Source organism: Leptonotus elevatus, chromosome 7, assembly GCF_054856555.1.
Source record: "Leptonotus elevatus isolate MCC_2025b chromosome 7, RoL_Lele_1.0, whole genome shotgun sequence".
Classification (NCBI taxonomy): Eukaryota; Metazoa; Chordata; class Actinopteri; order Syngnathiformes; family Syngnathidae; genus Leptonotus; species Leptonotus elevatus.
The window spans coordinates 24,920,856-24,943,222 of record NC_141245.1 but is presented as its reverse complement, the minus strand read 5'-3'; the positions used below and the strand labels follow the sequence as shown (position 1 = coordinate 24,943,222).

The 22,367-nt window shown below is 40.4% G+C and overlaps 1 protein-coding gene across 1 annotated transcript in view; it reads right to left on the bottom strand.

Annotated features, from left to right (window-relative positions):
• The window catches only part of nbeab (neurobeachin b), a 263,722-nt gene that overhangs the window by 66,830 nt on the left and 174,525 nt on the right, over positions 1 to 22,367 (bottom strand). Inside the window, exons 40-41 of the mRNA XM_086080779.1 lie at positions 1,530 to 1,647; positions 307 to 409 (exon numbers count right to left, since the gene is read on the bottom strand). Of these exons, the coding sequence (XP_085936905.1) occupies positions 307 to 409; positions 1,530 to 1,647 (221 nt within the window). The remainder of the gene's footprint in view (positions 1 to 306; positions 410 to 1,529; positions 1,648 to 22,367) is intronic.

Genomic DNA, 22,367 nt, shown 5'->3' with positions numbered 1-22,367 from the left:
AATCGAATCGAATCGTGAGACATTCAAAGAGTCCCGCCCCTATTAGGGATGCCGGGATATCTTGGCTTGAGGAAATCCAACGTAAGATCATGTCCTTCGACCCAAGTTACAGAATGTCTTTTTGCCGCCTGTAATGTCATCCACGTTGTGGGTGAGTCAACACGTTGTGGTCAGCAGGCTGTCTGCGTGTGCAACGAGGTCACCCCCCGACAAGGGTCAGCGCGCAAGAGTGAAAGTGCACAACAGAACACTAATGCGGCAAATAACACAAGCGTCGGGACTTGGCGTGTGTTTTGCGGAGCCCACCTGTCTTGAGGGAGTCCGTAGCTGGTCCCCACCCCCACGCGAGGAAGACTTTGGACTGCTTTCTTCACCGTCGCCTGGTCGGGGAAGTTAAACAGGACGGACGCTGCCAACGGACACACGGAGAAAAACGTTTGACCCTTTTCGGGAATTCTATGCGATATGTTTTTTTCCTAAGCTGCATTCAAAGCGATTATTTCGTTTTTTACAGCGCAAAAACTCCCACATAGCACATTCAATTGACAGCGTTCACATTTCAACTTGCTTCAAACGTTCACGCCGTCCCGGGTATATATTGTCTAATTACACATTACTTACAGTATTTGCACAATTTAGCGTTAAATATCAACTTTTCCACGTTCATTTTCACTTTCCATGCAACACAACGCTCTGCTACGGCATTGTCCAGTAACCAGGAGGTCGCGGGTTTGAATCCCACCTTCCGACTGTACCACTTTCCACGCCCGGCATTCATCGTTCAGCATTTGTGGAATTGTCATTATGTTATTATTTCAAAGTCACACACAAAGATGTTTCTACCAATACAAAATGTCTTAATAAAAACATTGAGGGAAAAAAAAACAAACAACATTCACAAAATAATAAGATCTTGTCTCTGTAATTCAAAGCATGCAGCAACATTTGCCACCTTTGTACGGTTTTCTCAAAGTACTGAAATCATAACTCACAAACTAATGCAAGACTTTTAAGTTATGAATTTAGTTGAGACAAGCTTTCGGTTTTTCAATCCGTCGACCACTTTTGTGGCTATTTTTCCTCATTCCAAGCATGCAGCAACATTTGCCACTTTGTACGGGTTTTCTCAAAGTACTGAAATCATAACTCACAAACTAATGCAAGACTTTTAAGTTATGAATTTAGTTGAGACAAGCTTTCGATTTTTCAATCCGTCGACCACTTTGTGGCTACTTTTCCTCATTCCAAGCATGCAGCAACATTTGCCACCTTTGTACGGTTTTCTCAAAGTACTGAAATCATAACTCACAAACTAATGCAAGACTTTTAAGTTATGAATTTAGTTGAGACAAGCTTTCGATTTTTCAATCCGTCGACCACTTTTGTGGCTACTTTTCCTCATTCCAAGCATGCAGCAACATTTCACATCCCTTTGCTGCTTTCTGCAAAAGTGCCTCAACCGATACGCATGAATCGGCGTTGTAGAGCAATTGACTCCTAAACCCAAAATGGCCGCGACCGCGCCGTACTTCTATTGGCCATGAAGACCTCCATGGCCGTGTTGTGCAGCAGGTGGCGCCTGGAGAAGACGGCGCGGATCTCGCTGAACATCCATTTCCCGTGCAGACCTTCTGTGTACGCCAACACCTGCGCCGGAACACATTTTAGAGCGCTTAGCATTTCAGTATGACTTAAAAAAAACTTGAAAAAAAAAAAAAAGGACTTTAATAAAAATAATAAGTGCCAATTAAGCCCAGCCCAAATTCCAACAACATGGATGTTAATATGAATGAAGCGCACACGTAATAAAAGATTTGTGAGTTGTCTGAAACCTGGTCCTGAATCATCCCTCAATTGGCCCAGATTACGGGGGGGGGGGGATTTTTCCATCATGCAACGAGTTCCACTCTCTTTTTTTTTCTTTTTCTTTTTTTCTTTAAAGAGCTCAGTATTGTTCATTCGGAAATGTCATCATCATTGCTCTTTATTATTATTATTATTTTTTTTTTATTTTTTTTTTATTGTTATTATTTTTTTATTATTATTATTTTTTTTAATGTTTTTTTATTATTATTATTATTTTTATATATATATATATATATATATACTGTCGACGGGCAGAACTGTTCAAGGAGGATGGAACTCAAGCTGCTTTACACGAAAAGCTTTATGGTGAATTTTTGCAATTACGGATAAAGGAAAACAAAAACTCAACTCAAACAAACTCAAGTCTATCGTTTTCATTCGTCGGGTTCCACAATAGAAAACGTTCTTCTTAAATCTTTTGATTGATTGTGAATTAACCGTAAAAAATTTGCTATTAGACCAAAGTTTACGGCGCATATATTACTGGAAAATTGTGAAAATCTTCCTAAATCCAATTTCAATTGCAAGACGTTGGACCACACATATTTGGTAAACCTTATTTAAAAGAATTACTCGTCTCAAGCAATGGCACTACAACAAATGCATTTTTCACAATTGTTTAAAAATAAAAACGTTTTTGGTGCATTTTTGTCTTCGTGTCAACCAATTGTTATTCATCCTAAACCTAGCAAATCCGTTTTTGCCATTTAATCCTGACCAACTAACAACCTAACTCAAAGCAATTTTAACCCTCACAAATGCTAATCTCCTAATTGTACATTTCTACCAATCCTAATTCTAACCCTACACCCTCAACGCTACAGTAATTCTAACCAAAAAAAAAGTCAATTTTAATCCAAAATAATCCAAAAGCAAACCATCCAAAATGATCCTAACCTTGACGCCACCAATCCTAATTCTAACCCTCGACCCTCGGCATTTTAATCCTACAAATATTGATCCTAAATGCAAACCTCTTTATCCTACAACGAATGTCCTAATCCCACACGCAAAGCAATCCTAATGCTAAACCCCTAAACCGAACCTTCTGCACCCTAAACCTAATTGCAACAAAACCTAACCATAACCTACCAACATTTTACCAATCAGAAAGAAAAAAAACACAAAAAAACGTTTACACTAATCTTAACCTCCTAATCGAAACCCCTTGCTAATCCTAATCACAACAATTCGAACCCCCTCCCCATCGAAACCCCTAACCCTCCTAATCCAAACCACATAACGACAACCCTCAGAATATTACAACTCGGGGGTGCACCGATCACAATTTTCTGGCCGATCCTTTAAAAAGTCTGACCCGTCGATCCCGATTTTTTGCTGATCTTGATTTTTTTTTTTTTCATTACAAGCAACGTGTTCTCTCCAACAGAAATGAAAATCCTATTCGTCATCTCAGCAGAACAGGACAGCGGCGGACTTTTTCAGACCTCCGAGCACGGAGATGAGATCGGTGGAAAAGATCCGTTTATTTTTGAAGGGATCGGCCGATCGCCGATCTTCCAAAATGAAGGAAATCCCCCCCGAATTAAAACCCAACCCTTCACCTTTTCCCGATGCTATCATCATTCAAAAAAAAAAAAGAAAACGTCCCCGTTCCCCGGATGAATTATTGTCCCACGACCCAATCGTAGTCTCGTAAACCAAAACCATTCAGAAGCGGACCCCATGTGGTGTGTGATATATTAAAAAAAAAGAAAGAAAGAAAGAAAAAGAAATCAATAAAAGCATTGTGTGGAAGGCTGAGCGGGCAGACAAAAGGACGGGCGCTGCAGGGCCGCACGCGCACAAAAGTAAGACAATTGTTCTGACAGGTGAGAATGCCCCCCCCCCCTTCCAGCACCCCCCGCTTTTTCCATCTCGCTTCCCCCCTCGAACAATTTTGTCCCGCGGCGACCTCATCAGCTCTCCGGGTCGTCTTGAGAGGCAACGTGCGAGAAGAACGATAGAATAGAACGCTAACGGGAACGGCCAGGTGTGTAAAAACACAACAGCGGGGGTTTTTTTTCAACCTTTATTGAGCATTTGAAAAATCTCAAGGTTTGGCATCACGTTGACATTTTTGGAGTTTGAGTATTGATTTTTTGGATACATTCCTACGTTTTCAACATGTTTATTTTTTACTTTGCTAACATAAGCTTGTAACTTTTTATTTTCAAAATTTCATGGATGACAACATGACCGTTTTTTTCCCCGTTGCGCAATGTTACCAAAACGAGTAGTTGACTGTATACAGTATTCTTTACACAAAAAAAAAAAAAAATGGAGTTGTGCATCTTTCCACCAGAGACGATTGGATATGATTTGTGATGCATGCAAGGGGTACGATTTGGTTCGATTCAGTAGGATTATGAATCGATACGGTAGAACGGTAGCTTTTGTCATGTGCATTAATATGAAACAATATGCAAAAGCGCGCCAAAACCCAAACTATCCAAGTTCATTAAATCCATCCATCCATCCGTCCGTCCATCCGTCCGTCCATCCATCCGTCCATCCATCCATCCATCCATCCTCTGAAGCGCTTATCCTCAAAAAACAACAAATCACCAGCAACGTCAAACCAATTTATATCTGCCGTACATATTTCATAAAAGATGATTTGATGAATCTCTCGATACATGGGGTGCGATATGACTCCAGGTTGCACCAATTTTTAACTCATTCACTCGCAGCCATTTTCACTGAAGCAACCCCCTTCGCTCCCGGCTGTTTTTCCTGGATTTTGACCGATTTTGCAAGCCCCACAGAATATTATTGCGTTCTACTGCTATAAAAACATGGAAGCTACCAAAAGAAAGATTAGAGTCTCTTCTTTCATCAGGACAAAAATATTTGTATCTGTTTCCGTTTTGCAACAATTAGCATTAGAATTTTTCATAATCGATGAATATGACTGATGCGTATAGTAAGAATCGATGGGGACGGGTTACTAATAAGTCGTGGCTTCGACCCGTCTGCCCTTCTTGCGGATGTCAATGTTGCAAATGATCGATGATCGATGTAACCTGAAGGAAAAAAAAGAAAAACACTGGCAAGATGAGCTTGTTTCAACATGGCCCTGGCTGATCTCTTATACTCTGCTGCCACCTGCTGGACGCTTTTTTGTAATAACTACCATTGCTTTAAGGCACCTCTTCACGTTATGCTCTTGCATAAAAAAAACGTATAAATGCCTTTTCGGGAGTGAAGGACAAAGTATTAAAAAACGGTATTACACGTTTTTGGGTTCGAATGAGTTAAATGTTAATTCAGTTTGTCAAATCAAAACCAAGTTTCCGATTCAAATTTTTTTTATTTTTCTTATTGTTACGGGCCTAATCTATTTTTACTTTTCAGAGTTCGACTTTTGATTCAATCGATTAATCGACTGATCAGATTAATTTGAATTTTGCATTAAAGTGTATTGTTAAATACATTTTCCCTGATTACTGTTTATTAACCAATGATTGGTGTTTATTTCGTACTCTGTATTCATATAGTGATAAAAAAAAAGAAGGGGGATTGATATTTTACTATGTTACTGGTTCAGCCAAAGTAAAAACAGATGTTTGCAAATATCTTATTTTGATTAAACACAGAAGATAATCTGTCTTTGTTCATGAATGACTACATAAATCCGTGAACAATTACTGTTGATATGCTGAAATCTGACAATTTGGACAATTTCAAATGAAAAAAAAATGGCTCCAACCGATTACTGGGTTATTAAAATAGTTGTCGATGAATTTGATAATCAATTACTTGTCGATGAATGGATGAATTTTGCTAGCTCTAGCACAATATATAAGTACCGTATATGCAAAGCGCAAGCGCTAGCCGTTCCGCTAGGTCAGCTGTGACGCTAATGCTCATTTAAAACGCAGAGCGCTGCAAGCGTGCAGCAGGGAGCGCGTGTCCGCCGCCTTAATTTCTCCACGGAATAGCCGGCCGGCCGACCCCGCCGCCGCCGCTCGGCTCTCTGGAGCTCAATTAAAATTGGATTAGATGGAGATAGCGGATGTGCGGCGCGGCATCCTTCAACTGATGCTCTCCTCCGGGGTAATGCCCCCCCCTCGTTTGACACCTCTGGTAAAGCACCACTACCCGCCCCCCCCCCCCCCCCCTCCAACTCAAACAGTTGTCATAGAGACAGCATGGCCCCAGAGGAGGAGGGGGGGGGGGTGTGGGGGTCGATTGGTACGAGAGGACGGCAGGTGAGGGTCGCTTTTAACCCTCCTCCGTAGCTTCCTCTGCTGCATCCAGATGTTGTGCAAATCAAATCTGCTGTGCACAAAGTCCAAAGGCATCATGGGAAGGTTTTAACAGCTTGGCAGGTGTGATGTGGCATTTCCATGACCTTATTTGGGCGTTGCAGTTGCAAGACACTCCTTGAGTGTCTCCGAGCCTGACAACATGTCCCACCATTATGAAGCATAAACTGTGTATTTCCAAGTGAAATACATTTTCAGTTAGCGGATAGGCACGTAGGACAGTGCAGGTGGTTAGCACGTCTGCCTAACAGCTCTGAGGTTCTGGGTTCGAAAACGGTTCGAGCCCCTCAGTGAGACAAACGAGCAACATGAAATATGTGATGTGTGTCTAACTTCAGGAAACGCACGCAAAAAGTCTCAAGAAGCAATGTCCGAAAGCCAACAGGAAGTCAGCCATTTTGTTTTGAAGGAGACAGTTTGGAGTCAATTTGAGCATTTCCTGGCTTCTTAAAAAACAACTACAGCCCGACAACACCATCAAACACTCAACAAGGTCAGAGCTTTTGGAACCAGTTGCACTTCATGACACTTGGTAGACATGACTATCATGAGCAGACCCACAAAAAATATCCAAACAGACACAGACATTCTGACATTTTGGATTGAAGCGTCCATTTTGGTCATTTCCGTGTTACCTTAAAAAAAGACATCCATGAGATTTTGTCTGATTGTTATTACATCTAAACCAGAAACAGGTAACACTAAATTGCAGTTTTTTTTATTTTTAATTTTTGTAACATTTTATTAAAAAAAAAATTTGCTGAGAAAATGTTGGCAAAATAGCTTGATTAATAAATTCCACTGATGGATAATTTTTTTGATAATTCAGACACTGAAGCCAAAGAGATTTGAGATTTGACTGAGTCGCTCCACAAAAAAAAGTCTCAAGAAGACATGCCTCCAAAAACTCACATGCAGGAACCTGTTCACCATTTTGGTCCGAAGGCCGCATTTTTACAGTCAGTGTTGGCCTTAAAACACGAATGCCTTTGAGAGACTTTTTTTCCAATTTGAACTACGTATTCTCGACACATATGTGACACTAAATTGGTTAAAAAAAATTGGTGGCCTGATTAATCAATCATTTTATTGGTGGATTATTTTTAGAAAATTCAACCATTGAAAAGAGTTTCTCCTAAAAACACGACATTTTGGTAGGCGTGTCTATCAAGTGTAGCCACAAAAAAAAGTCTTGAAAGGACACAGGAAGTCTGACATGTTTGATTCAAGCAACCCTTTTGCAGTCAATATGGGACAGAAAAAAAAAATAAAAATATGGGACAAATTTGGCCTGGAGATTTTTGCTCTGATTGCTCGTAAAAAAAAACATATTTGAAGCCAGCGTTTTATCAATCATTCCTGATTAACACCAAAAAAATAAAAAAAAGCAACTTTAATACATTTACATGTGCTTTCTTTTGGGGGCATTTTCGTGTCCAAGTGAACATTTCCGTGGCGTGAAGAAAAAGCGCCGGCCAAAGGGCGAGCGATCAACAAAAGGGAGGCTAAAGACGAAAAGGAGGGAGGGAGTGAAAAAAGAAAAAAGAAAAAAAAAAGCTGATTTCAAACAGCCTCAATCAGAAGATTTGTCATAACAACAAAGCTTTGGGGGGGGGGGGGGGGGGGGCTAAAGCAAACGCACGGGGCCCCTCCCCATGTCAACTCGGGGCGTTGACAAAAGCCCGACGTCGGTGCGCGCGCGCGTGTGCGTGTTTTTTTTTTGGGAGGCCCAGCTGTAAAAAATGCCATTTAATGAACCTGTCTGCCGAAGCTGTCCCCTGCCTGTCAGACGTGTCAGCGGCTGACGAGCGCCGGGTTCGGCCGCCTCCAGTCACAGACAGGCCTGCCAGCTGGAGGCTTCGGCCCCAATCTAATCACGCCACCAGGAAGGGACCGGCGCTCTGCTCTTGGTCTGTCACGCTCAGGGCTGCGGGAGGGAGGGGGGAGGGAGGGGGGGGGGGAGGGAGGGGGAGGGGGGGGCGTGGGCAGGTTGCTTGATGATGGGAAGGGGCTCTGCCGCCCAAGCCTTTTGTTTCCACACAGGCCTGCCTGCCTCCCTCCCTCCCTCCCTCATTAGGAACGCACCGCGCATGCGCCGGCTGGGCTCGTGCACATAATGCAATTGAACGTCCTCCGATTCTCCTTTTAGGACTCGACGGTGGGCAACAACATCACAGCCGCGCAAAAAAAAGCGGAAGCGACGTGGCAGACCTCGAACGCACCTTTAGAATATTCCACCGAATGAAGGAAAATACGTTTCCTTATTAAGCAAAGTATCCTGCTTTATCTGATTGCATATTTAAAAAAAACACAATATAAAATACCTTAAACTCTAGAAAAAAATAGCATTCATTGCCTGTCCCTGCTTCCCGAATTTAGATTTTAAATCCTGTAGAAATTGTCTTTTTTTATGCAATTATCCCAAACAGGGTTACACATAGTCCTGGATTTTTCATTAGTTAGTTTTTATTATTATTATAATTATTTATTTCAATTAGTTTTAATTCATTTTAGGGCAGGTATTTTTATGAGCTTTTATTATTATTTTTAAATGCTTCATTTTTGTTAAATGTTTTTAGTTTTAGTTTTAGTTTTTTTTTTATATATATATATGGAGTCACTAAGTAGTGTGTAATCAAAGAAATCAACTCAAATTCTCAAAAGATTGTTCAACCTTCCTTCTTCTGTGCGGATGTAATCTGATTGCATATTTAAAAAAAACACAATATAAACTACCTTAAACACGACACTCCAAACACAGTTGGGTCAAAAATAACCCAACTATGGGTCAAAAATGGGCCGATCCTCTACTTGGGTCAAAAATGGCTCACTTTGTATAAAACAACCCAGAAAGTTGAGTCAAATTGACCCATCAAGTGGATCGGTCCATTTTTGATCCAAAATTGGGTTACTTTTGACCTAACTTTTTTTAGAGTGTAGAAAAATAGCATTCATTGCCTGTCCCTGCTTCCCGAATTTCGATTTTCTTTTATATATGCAGCATACACACCAAACAGGGTAGACATAGCCCTGTATTTTTCATTAGAGTTAGAGTCTTTCTTCTCTTTTCTTTTTTAATTTCAGTTAGTTTTAAATCATTTTAGGGCAGGTTTCTTTTATGAGCTGTTATTATTATTTTTAAATGCAAATATATGTAGCGTAGTGTAAATTTGACTCTATTTAGATCGGGACCAAATAGACTCAGTTTTAGACTAAACTAAGATTTACACTAAGAAGAAAGTAAAATAAAAAAAAATAAAAAATAAAAATAAAAGTCACTCAAGGGTTGAGAAACAAACTCACCGCCTTCAGCTTGGGAGACAATACCCAAATGAATACTTTTAAAATGAACCCTGAAAGCTTGTGTATGATATTGATTACAACTATGAAAACAACGGACATTACAGTTGTTTTTTGTTAGTTTTAGTTTTAGTTTTTTGCAAACATTTTCATTTTATTTTGGCAGCACTGTGGCAGACTGGTTAGCACGTCCGCCCGCCTCCCAGTGCAGAGGACGTGAGATCGAGTCCGGGCTTCGGCCTTCTCCCGGGTGGAGTTTGCATGTTCTCCCCGTGCCTCCGGTTTCTTCCCAACCATACATTGTTTGTGTTCTCTAAAGAAAACAAAAACAATACTGTTTAAAATTTTCCCACACAATTTGGAATATGCTACAAGTCACATGGCCCACTGGACGTTGCATCATTTAGATCATCTGCACGTCATGCAGAGGCCGAAAGAAAGTTCACTCACTCATTCCTGTTTTTTTTGGGGGGGGGGACTTAGAAGTTGATGTGTTACTTTGAATTTTTTTTTTGTTGAATTGTTTTAATGGGCTATAGCATAAATGGCAATTCTCAGGTAACAACCAATCACGGCACACCTGTTTTCTGGCTTTGGCGTTCGAAAGCTGAGCCCTTTGGCGCTGTGATGTCATTTTCAGGCGACGGCAAGTGACAAAATGGCCACCCCCCTGAGATGGATGTTGCCGCTTAATTCATATTCCACAAACAAAATGTTCATCGGAAATCCGTGTTTAGACGAACATAGCATTGTCAATAAAATGTGTGTCCTGCCGGTTGGTTCCGCCGCCGCCGCCGCTGCCGCCTTTTGTTAGGAAGTCGGCGTGCATGCGGGGGGGACACACACAAGCCTTTCTCTCTCCATCGCCCATAATGCAATTTGCCCCCCCCCCCCCCCCCCCCCCCCCCCGTTGGCCTTTGCGACTTGACAGAGGGCAACATCGCAGCCACGCAAAGCGGAAGCGCCGCGACAGACGGTGCGAGGAGGCGGCGGCGGCGGCGCAGGTGACGCCGGCGTTTAAACCCGTAACAGACTTTCAAACACGGCCCGTCTATCGCACGGAGGAGGGCAGAACCCTAATCACATGTGACTGCCCGGCGGCTCCGACGACACATCGGCCGAGACGCCGTGATGGATGCGACTCATAAATCTGGGGAGGCGAGCCGCGATCCGCGTGCAATTGTCGGAATATCTTCTCCTGGTTGGGGAAATAATAACAATTGGGCGTGACGGATATATTTAAAGGAGCGAGCGGAGCAGTGTGACGCGCTCTCTCACTCTGCGGATTTGTCTAATAGGCTTCCGTCCTGAAGGAAGGCCTCGTCCCAAGGTGCAAGAATGAGGGCGAGCTTACCCCCCACGTTTCATAGTTCCTTTTCCGCCGGACCGGTTCTACCCGGAAAAAGCTTTTTCGATGACGCCGTTTTCGGGGGCTGCGTGGAAGCGTTCCCGAGAATCTCTTCCGACCTGGTTCGAGAATGCAGGCTGGGGGGGGGGGCCATGACGTCACCGTCATCCGATTGGCTGACGGATGCCGCCGTTTCTTTGAGTGATGTGGCAAAATACTCGATTTGCTGTTTTTAAGATAGCGAGACAATAAGAGAAAATACAAATACTGTACACACAGCACATAAATATTGTTTGTTAAGTATTGGGTGGAGGAAATAAGTTAAGCTTCTTTAAAAATGTTCATGCGAGTGATTTTCTGTGACGATTCCCGATGGGACAAAGTCGCCTTTTAACAATCTGTTAAAAATAAACATCGACATTCGTAATATTACGACGAGGGGTGTCTGGCGATTCCATTTTTTTTTAAAATCTTAATTAATTGCATTACTTCAATAGTTAACTAACGAATAATCACAACTTTTTATTTGTTCTAAATGCACAATAAAATAGTTTTCATACTCTTGTTAACATAAAAGTGGAAACATTTTTAATAGAAATATGGCTGCATCTTTTAGTCATTTCATAATAATTCATAAAACTGAGTTCAAATTGAACGAGTGTGATATTGATTTGTGTTGAGGTCCTTTTTCTGCCACTGTGGACGTCAGGTGATCACGTGACTGCCCTACGACGGACGGCGGAAGGAAACGATTGTTGAATGGAAGTGGGCGTGACCCGGAGCGACTCGGTGACTTCGCGACCGTTATTTTACAAATGAAAAGTCCTTATTGCCCATCGAGCAAATGGAATGTTATGACTTCAACCGAAGGTCGCCTGCCGCTCGAAGTTACACATTTAATCGCGATATTTACCAAGTTAATCAAATCACACAAATTCAAATTGTTATTGAAATAAAAATATAAACATAAGGAGGCTGCATGATGAATAAATGGTGAATAAAAAGCAAAAAGAATGTTGCTTAAAGTTTGATCTAACTTTGGGAATACTTTTCCTCAGGTGACATTAAAGTAACGCCCGATCGTGCATTTAAGGTGAAATAAAGCAAAGTCGACAGGAATCTCCACACTTTCGCATAATTAATCCATTTTTCCACGCTGCAAAGAATTAGCGCATCAAAGCGTGTTGCCATCTGATTTTTCCCGCACTGACAACCGTTCTGAAGTGCATTTCACAATATCATTCCCCCCCGCACTCATATAGGCGGCGTTTATAAATACACTCCAGTCCCTTCCATTCGGGTTGAGGCCCGTATCACGAGTTGAGTAAAGTAGCAGACTCCAAAAGCAGGTATTGGTGCGGGGGGGTGGGGGGGGGGGGGGGGGTTGGGGGTGCAAGATGGAGATTTGCATAATCAGTGTCAGTCTACATTTGGGAGAGAGCTGGAGTGTGGCGGGATGACACGGCGTGGCTGCTCTGGCGGGCGCCGGTGGGATAAAGCGGGATGAATATGCATTAAATATACTGACACCGCACCGGCCCGCACGTCCAGCCCGGTTTGTCAATAGCGTTTATGTCAGCGACGCTATTTCGTGCCCATTAGCGAGCGCGTCGGCGAGGTGGGAGGAGACACTTCTTTTTTCTTTTTTTCTTTTTTTTTCAGATTTGTAGTTTTATGGCTCTGGTCGAATTGTTTATGATTCCATCAAATGAATGACCTTTAGGGGGATGTAAAAAAAAAAAAAAAAAAAAAAAAAAAAGTCACTCAATAGTGACATCTGGAACGTTACAAAAAAAAAAAAACACACACACACACACAATCACCACATGAAACTAAAGGAACATGTTTGACATACAACTGTAAAATTAATTAATTAAATGAATTAAAATTACGCTCTCCAAGCACCAGCCCCTCCCAACCCGAGAAAACGAGCGTGTGCTCACTCTATGACGTCATCAGGTGCGGCCCCACCCCCTCTGCAGCGCTTCTGCGGAATAAAGACACGCCCACTTTCTCCGAGACCTCACCGCTCGCAGGATAGTGACAAAAAGTAGCCTTTATCAGTAAACGTTCTGTCCAAAGGAGACGAAAATGCACTTCACTTCGTAAAAACCGGACTAAAATCGATGGGCATTTTTTTTTTTAGTTCATAAACAAAAACGAGATGAAAATGATGCGATAGCGAGTGCGACATGCACAAACACGTGAGACAGACGGGAGGTGGATTCACGGTGAAAGGTAAAAAAAAGAAAGAAAAAAAAAGTAAATTAGAACTTAAAAAATAAAGTAACATTAATCCAATGGCTGTAACGTTCCAACAATAATGTTAATCCGACCGCTAACTAATGCTGGCTAGCTTGTAGCATCGAGCTATAGTAGCCACTTGTTGATATGCCGTACCGTAATTGTGTGTAAAGTTGTTTTCCATCAAAAAAATGAGAGAAAATTTGATCGTTTTAGATCTGAAATGTTCAACATAATCTGCTGGCCAAAAATATTAAATGATTGTCCTGATGAAAATTAGACGTTGACAGTTTTTGTTGACTAAAACCAGACAAATAAAATGATGTTTTATCGGACTAAAATAAAGACGAAAATGCTAGATTTATAGTTGACTAAAAATGAACTCAATAAAAACAGGGATGAGGTTGACTGACTGCGTTAAAAACTAACAAGAATGATTGAAACTGGACTAAAACTGGGCGGATACAATTTAAAAATAAAATGAACACGATTTCCTAGCATCGCTTGACTTCCGTTTGCCGTCATTTCAGGCACAGAGCAGCGCATACACAATTTCCTCGTTATTACTGCGCGTGATGGCTTTTAAAAGAACCCAGCTTGTTTATGTTTTTTTTTTTTTTTCCCCCAGTGCAGTGTTTCCTAATTATGATTAAGAAGTGCTTGAACACGCACGTTTACAGCAATTTAGCCCCGTCCCTGCAAATGTAAACCTACTTAAGCGTGCTGTAGTTTGTTAACAAACTCAAGAGGGGAGACGTCCACAAGCAAGTCGTGCCCGAGAAGAAGGCACGTTAGCGAGCCCATCAAGGAGATAAACAGCTTGGGACTTTTTTAGTATAAGAAGCTTCTGGCCTATCTTTTCTTAATGGGACTTTTTCCAGAGGCTTGTCAGCCTTAAGATGACGGAAATCTTTCCTGGCCGGGATGCCACCAGGCTGCCACAGCGAGTGCCAAGCTGATTGCTTTTGATCCCGCTTCTCTCGCTTTTTTTTTTTTTTTTTTTTTTTTTTTAACGGTGGTGTGGGAGGGAAAGGAAAGGAGATGGAGAAAGAACAAGACAAGGATGGAGGACGGCAAGCAGTAGGACGGGCGGCGCTGATGAGCAATGAGCGGCCCTCCATTAATCTTGTCTGCCTCACCTTTTTTTGCCTTCCTTTTACCCTCAACCTTATTCGCCGGCAATCGCTTGGTAATATGTTGCAGATTTCATATAATTCTCCCTTGTCACCTTGCGGTACATCACGCACCAACAAAAAGCCCCCAATGGGGTGGACGCCCTTTGAGGATTATGCCGGGTGACACCTCCATCGGGAGCATCATTTTCCACGGAATTAGCTCGATTTATCTGTCTGACGAAAAAAAAAAAAAAAAAAGGTGGAACAGGTTTCTTATCGGCTCTTCTGCATATGAGGGGGGGGGGGCTTATGCATGCAAATGAGCGCCTTTTGTCAGGCGCCGTCGCGCCTCGGGGGGGCCGAGCGGGGCCACGCCGGGCTCAGGGTTCGGTAATCCGGCACTGGATCGCGCCTGATCATTTGTGCGTTATCCTCATGTAATGATAGCGTTAAAGTCTTTTTACTCGCGCTAATCCCGCCGCCGAGCAAGGAAATGTCCCGGCTGAGGTTTGTTTGCCGGCTGCTAGTGAGTAGGGGGGTGCCAAAAAATGGATTCGCATAAGAATCGCCATTCTCATTTATTACAATTCAGAATCAATTTTAAAAGTCCCAAAATCGATTTTAGTTAAATATTTTTTATTCCGTCTTGCCCTTGTTTGTGCGTGCCTTTATTGGGAGCACGGTTCATGTTGTACACAAATGGGCCATTAGGGGCAGTGTGGTTCCACATGTTGTGATACACTGTTAAGTTGTAGCCACATTAGAGAGTGGAAGGAAAAAGTCACGATCAAGTTATTCCAATAAAAGTTTTTTTTTTTGCAGCGTAGGAAGAGCAGATGCCGGTCAGTGATGTTAAAATGCTTCTCTGTTTACCTTCCTGAAGCGTTTTGTATGAATAGCCGTTCTTTTGAGTGATAAAAGTGCCGCGAGTAGCGCGCTAATTAGCATTAGCATTAGCGAGTCCGACTGGAGTCGATCATGAAGATTCTTTGAAGCGGAAATCATTGTCAATCAAATCATTTTGAATCAGAAATCGTTTGGAGGCGAAAATCGATTCTGAATTGAATCGCAGACCCAAAAATCGTAATCAAATTGAATCCTGAGACAGTCAAAGGTTCCCACCCTTAATAGTTAGCCCTTAAAACAATAAGAGAGAGAGAGAAAACAAATGTAATTATTGTGAGTTCAAACTAGACCGTTTTAATTAGTGGTGTCCAAAGTATGGCCCGGGGGCCATTTGTGGCTCGCCATCCATTTTTCAGCCATATGCAAAAAATGACAAGTTTGACCCCCCAAAAAAGGGCAAATACCAAAAAAATAGGTATCTTTATTACTTATTGATTGGTTTATATAGGAAAACTTTTTTTTTTTCAAAACACTGTGGCAAATACAGATAATTATTACATTTTAAAAGCAAAAATGTATGAACATTAATGAACCTCAAGTGACAGTTTTGGTTCTGAATGTGCAGATGGGATTTGGTCGCTGTTCTATGCAGGGGTGGATATCGTCTCGTGGGATACAAAATCTGAAAAATCCTACAATATTTGCCTTATCAACGCCGGAATTTTTTTTTCAAAACAACTCGCAAATATAAACAATAGATAATTACTCAAAAAGTCAAAGAATTTCAAAGCGGCCCTTGCATCCTTCCATTTTTCTATATGCAGCCCTCAAATAAAAAACTTGGAACACTTAGGTGTAATATTCAGAGATTATATGTGGCCCTTTACGCTTAAAGGGATACTTGATTAATTGAGCCATTTTCAGCAGTAAAATTTTTTTTTATTTTGTCCAAAATGAATTTGATAACTTCATCATTTGTCATTTTTTACACTTGCTGTCGACTGAAGATGACATCATCCGTGCTGAGGAAGTAGGTAACGACCAATCATGGCTCATTTTGCTAACCAAACCCAGAACACAGGTGAGCCATGATTGGTCGTTACCTACTTCCTCAGCACGAGTGATGTCATCTTCAGTCGACAGCAAGTGTAAAAAAAATAGTTTTTAAAGGTATTAATTGTATACAAAAAATTATGTAGTTATTAAATTCATTCTGGACAAACTACTAACTTTTTATTGCTGAAAATGGCTCAGTATGACCTTTTTTTTTTTTAAGTGTTTTCAACAGTTCCCACGTGTTTTAACATGTGACATACTTTGAAAATAAGCAAAAAAATCAAGAATCAATTTTCACCATCTTTTCACCTGAACATGGCTGAAAATTCACCAATTTTGAAAATGTATTCAGCGTGTATTTTAATGGAAGGCATTTTACGGGCCCCGCCTCCAAAAACTCGCTCACTTGCACTCGAACGTGCTCTTGCAAATGCCCGTGCAGATGCGGCCTCTCCATAAACACGGCCCTTTTGAAAAGGAAGCGAGCGAAGCATACTCCGAAGAGTGATGGCTTTGGCAAAGACTTTTGAGAGCTCGCCGCTGGTCCGGCGGGGATCCGGCGGGGATCGGGGCCGTCGCTCGCGCCTGCCAAAGCCGACAACTCCCGTCCCCTCCCCCCCTTGACAAGCTGCTTTGGCGTGCTGTGATTTGACTAATTACGTCGGATTAGAGCATATTGGCGCAAGATGTTCTCTCTCGGGTCAGCGACATGGCGCCCAGTTCGGATCTCCTTGTCCCTCCATACTTTGTCGTACACAAACAAGCCACTAGGACTGAGCGGACTAGAAAACAAAAACAAAAACAATGACGCTTACATGACGTAAGCAACTTCAAGGCTCCTTTTTAGCCAAAATACGGAAAAACAAATACCACAGGTGTGCATACACAATGAAATTAATTTAAGGGATTTAAACTAGGGATGGGCGAGTACCAATACCAGGTATCGGTATCAGGCTGATACCTGGCCTTATTTCAAGGTATCAGTGCTAGCGACGGCAGGCGATAGCAATGTCAACTGTTCTCTTGTGGCAATTTGAATTACAAATTAGAAATGAGAAGAAAGCAATTTTGCAATTTTAAGGAAAAATGTTGTATGGGATAAATAGGTCTTAAACTCATTTGCTCCCAAAAACGTATAAATATGTTCTATTTTAAATATTACCATGGTCCCAAAAACGTATTTATGTTTTTTATTATTATAATTTTTTTTTAAATGCTAGAACATACAGAAGGCTTTTATACAGCCTCTAAACTAAAGAGAACGCTTGAAGCAATGGTAATTATTACAAAAACGGCCAGAAGGCCAGCAGAGTATAAGAGAACATATTTTGAACATATAAACTATTTTTTTCTTCCTGTTGTTGTTTTTCTTTTTCTTTTTACTTCAACTTATATTTTAAACTTGTAATGTGTTTTCCTTATGTTTATATGGTCAATAAAACCATAAACCAAACCAAAGAGATCAACCAGGGCCATGTTGAAAAAAAAAGCTAATTTCCCCACTGTTCTGAATAGATTGGTGAATAATGATGAAACTTAGCTGTATTCTAATGCTAATTGCTGCAAAGCGGAACCAGATAGAAATATACTTTTTTTTCCTGAAGAACAGACTCTAATCTTTCTTTTGGTAGGTCCAAAGTTTTTATAGCATTAGAACACAATATGCTGTGGGCCTTGCAAAATCGGTCAAAATCCAGTAAAACAGCCGGGAGCGAAGGGGGTTGCTTTAGTGAACAAAATGGCTGCGAGTGAATGAGTTAAAATGATCTGTCATCATTTCTTTGGGAAAATTGTGGTATCAAAAGTAGATGACTCATGCTGGTATCGGTTAAAAAAAAGTGGTATTGAACATCGTTCGTTATGTTGCACAAAAATGGATCTTTGACGTGAATGAAGTGAATGAAATGAATTAAAGGCACAATTTGACTCTCAAGCAACTTGTCAGTTGGGTCCCTCATATCTCAAGGCATCACTGTAAATGAAAATAGAAAGTCCAGAAAAAAATCTGATATAGTCCTGAAATCCAAAACAGGCGCTCGGATTGAAATGAGAATTGACCTTCAAAAATGATGATTTACATTTGTTTAAAAAAGAAAAAGAAAAGACGTCCCAATGAGAGGCCGGGAAATGAGCCTCGGGAATATGTGCGCTTGAATTCAATTGTGCTAAATCAATTTGCCACAACGGGGGAGGCGGCTTGACTATTTGTATGTGTAATAATGGTCTCAAAGAGGCAGAATACCAAAGAGGCTTACAGCCGCCGTTTCATGAAACATTTAGGCAAAAAAGTTCCAAGGGGCTGTGCGTGATGAAAGAAGGTAAAGCTGGTGGGATCGGCGAGCCTTATTGTACAGAAGTCACATCAAATTAATACTGAGGGCCACTCGCAGCCTTTCTTCTCCTCGGCTTTTCACAACGGATTAAGCTATGAAAACTCAGAAATGACTAAAGCACCTATTAGGCTGCGCGCTCCCGTCTTTCTTCCGCCTGCCTTTGAAAGTCGCGACGTGCATGCGCGTCAGTCACCCAACTTCCTTTCACAACGTGTTTGTGCACTTAAGAGCAGAAGAGGCCGTCATGTGAAAAGCGCATCGTGCCACTTTGACGCGGCATTCGAAAAAAGAGCAAACTTCGGACCTTTGTCAACTCGTGCGATCGCAAAACCCACAATTGCAATATTGGATGACTTTTAATCATTCATGGCTAAAGTCGATTGAATGGCTGGTTTGTATTTTGTGGGTATGCTTTAAACACAGCATTCAGTTTTCAAAAAAAAAAAAGGAAAAAAAGGAAGTTTTTTCAGATAGGATGTTTTGGGGTCCAAAACAGAAGTGGAGGTATATTATTAATCATGTTAATAATATATCTTTTTTTGTTTTTAGTGTAAGGCCTTTTTAAAAATTCCAAGCTAAATACAGTTTGAATTGAAGCGTTTAACTCACTTGATCCCAAAAAACGTATAAATACGTTCTATTTTAAATGTTTTAAGTGACCCAAAGACATATTTATACATTTATTTTTTATGGTAGAGCATATAGAAGACTTTGATGCCTGAAGAGCATGGTAGTTATTACAAAAAATGGCCAACAGGTGGCAGCAGAGTATAAGAGCTCAACCAGGGCCATGTTGCAAACAAGCTCATTTACTCACAGTTCTAAACAAATTTGTGAATAATGATGAAACTTAGCTATATTCTCATGCTAATTGCTGCCAAACGGAAAAAAAAATTCCTGATGAAAGAAGAGACTCTAATCTTTCTTTTTGTAGGTTTCATGTTTTTATAGCAATAGAGCTCAATATTCTGTGGGCCTTGCAAAATCTGTCAAAATCCAGTAAAACAGTCAGGAGCAAAGGGGGTTGCATCAGTGAAAATGGCTGGGAGTGAATGAGTTAAGCAGCAATGAACAAGGCCCATGCCCCGAGCGATGGACAAATGAAGCTTCATGAAGCACTTCATGAAGCTTTTTTATTTGATTTTTTTTACTCTTCTAGACGGTACTCCTGTTTAACGATGCAGTGGAAATCTAATCAAATTCCATTGCACTAACCTTTATATTGAAGCCAAGATGACCATCTAGAGGAGAAAAACAATATCACAAGTGCGTCATGAAGCTTCATTTTTCCGTCACTACTTGCACCTACTGAGCATACAAATTTCAGGCCATGCGCCGACCCCATCAGATGCGGAAGGTTAAAAAAAAAAAAGCCTTTACAATGTTATTCATTTTGTCCAGGATATCAAAATCTGATTGGGGCTTTCAAGCCAACATGGCCGACTATCTGTTCAATGTCCGTTCTGGGTCCGCAAAACTTTTTTGTCCACCTCATTTCGAATTGGTTGCTGAATCTGAATCAAACAAGTCAAGTTGGAGCAACGATTCATTATTCTCCAATTAAAAGCATAACCGATATGAATCCTTAGTTCACGTTTGACGAGCTATCGGTTGGCTAAAATGTGACGTTCACGTCGATGACCCCTCGTTGTGAGTTTTATAGTAACAGATGGTGGTCGAAGTTGTGCGTCTCTTTTTCTTCAAATTCTAAAGCTTGGCATGGTTTGCTTCATTTTAATCATTTGATCTCAAACATATATATATATATATATATATATATATATATATATATATATTTATATATATATATATATTTAAATATATATATATATATATATATATTTATATATATATATATATATATATATATATATATATATATTTATATATATATATATATATATATATATATTTAAATATATATATATATATAAATATATATATATATAAATATATATATATATATATATAATAAAAAATATATATATATATATAAATATATATATATATATATATAAAAAAAAAATATATATATATATATATATATATATATATATAAAAAAAATATATATATATATATAAAAATATATATATACATATATAAATATATATATATACATATATATATATATACATATATTTATATATAAATATATATATATATATATATAAATATATATATATATAAATATATATATATATATATAAATATATATATATATATATATATAGCGAGCAGCCTTCAGGCATGCAGAGCGAGTGTTGCCGTGGGCTGAGGGTGGGCGTGTTCTCCGCGCACCTCGAGTCGCCCTCTCTCCGAGGCTCTTCAAAGACACGCAGGCAGTGCATGAATCGTAATTATGGCTCCTAACACGTTTCTCGAGTGGGCACTTGAGAAGCGGGTCGTGTGGAGTTAAACGGCTGTCACACACACACTCCAAAGCCGAGCCGGCATGCGAACAAACCAACAAAGGCCGGACTCCATCCAGCCTCGGATCCTTCTCGGGACACGTCGCCCGCTCGTCGGCAGATTACAGATCAGCCTTGAAAGCCCAAATGGCATCTCGGCATCTTCGGTCCAGGTTGCACTTTTTTCCAGTGAATGCACCAAAGGCGTCCAAAACGAGCAACATTTTAAAATATTTTATCGGTAATTATCAAGCAAGGAATGGTAGAATTTTACAGAAGACGATTAGGGCCAGTGAAGAGGGGAAAAAAAAGGGTTGCGGCAGGATTCTCATTTTAATCTAAGAATTCTCACTTTAATTAAGAAAAAGGGAGAATTCTGATTTTATGACGTAGCGCTATGAATTGTGGGAGGAAGTCAGAAAGTCAGAATTCTGAGAATAAAGCCAGAATTCTCACTTTAATGTCAGAATTCTCAAAAATTTGAATTAAATCAAAATTCTGAGATTAAAGTAAGAATTCTCAAAAATCTGAATCAAATCAGAGTTCAGAGATTAAAGTGAGAATTCTCACTTTAATCTCAGAATTCTCACTTAAATAAAAAAAAGTGAGAATTCTGACTTTATGACGTAGAGCTATGAATTGTGGGAGGAAGTCAGAAAGTCAGAATTCTGAGAATAAAATCAGAATTCTCAAAAATCTGAATTCAATTAGAATTCCGAGATTTAAGTCAGAATTCTCAAAAGTCAGAATTAAATCAGAATTTCGAGATTTAAGTCAGAATTCTCACTTTAATCTCAGAATTCTAATTTTTAAGATAGAATTCTGACTTTATGACGTAGAGCTATGAATTGTGGGGGAAAGTCAGAAAGTCAGAATTCTGAGAATAAAGTCAATCTTTTAAAGAATCCTGCCAACCCCAAATGATCTTCTGTAGAATTTTAAGAAAACCGTGAACCCGTTTTGTATAAAAGGGTTGGAGATCCACAAATTGGTACCACCTGAGAAAGCAATATGAAGAAACAAAAACAAAAATCAGTGTCAGATTATCTCCTGACCTCGCCATTTTGGAGCAACAGAAAAGATCATTTGTGCTTCCACAAAATGCTTCAATGTGGGACCCTTCAAGTCCGGCTTCCCAAAGCACCTCAATCTTTTAAAAAAAAGAAAGAAAGAAAAAACCTGCAGCGTGACGTCCCCCATGCCTGACCCTGGTTCAACTCTTAATTGGATTGTGAGCGGCGCTGAAGCAACATTTGAGCATTGTTCACTGGGCTGTGCTTTTCTTTAGCAGAATTCCTTCCAGTAGTTTGCTTCCCCAACAATAACATTCAAACAGCCGCTGACGGGAAACTTTTCACTTTTCGTAAGCCAAACCTTTTTTTTCCCCACCTTTCTCCCCTTTTACGCTTTCTCCGAGTGCTTGCTGGTGACAGGCTGAAACAAAGCCAAGTGAAAGCCATTGTGTTGCCTTTTAGCGTCTTCCAGTGGATACAAGCGGCCTGCTATTGAGCAGCGGCAGCCGCGATCCTTCAACTCAACACCAACTGCCACAAAAGGTTGCAGGTCCAAGTCCCTCAAT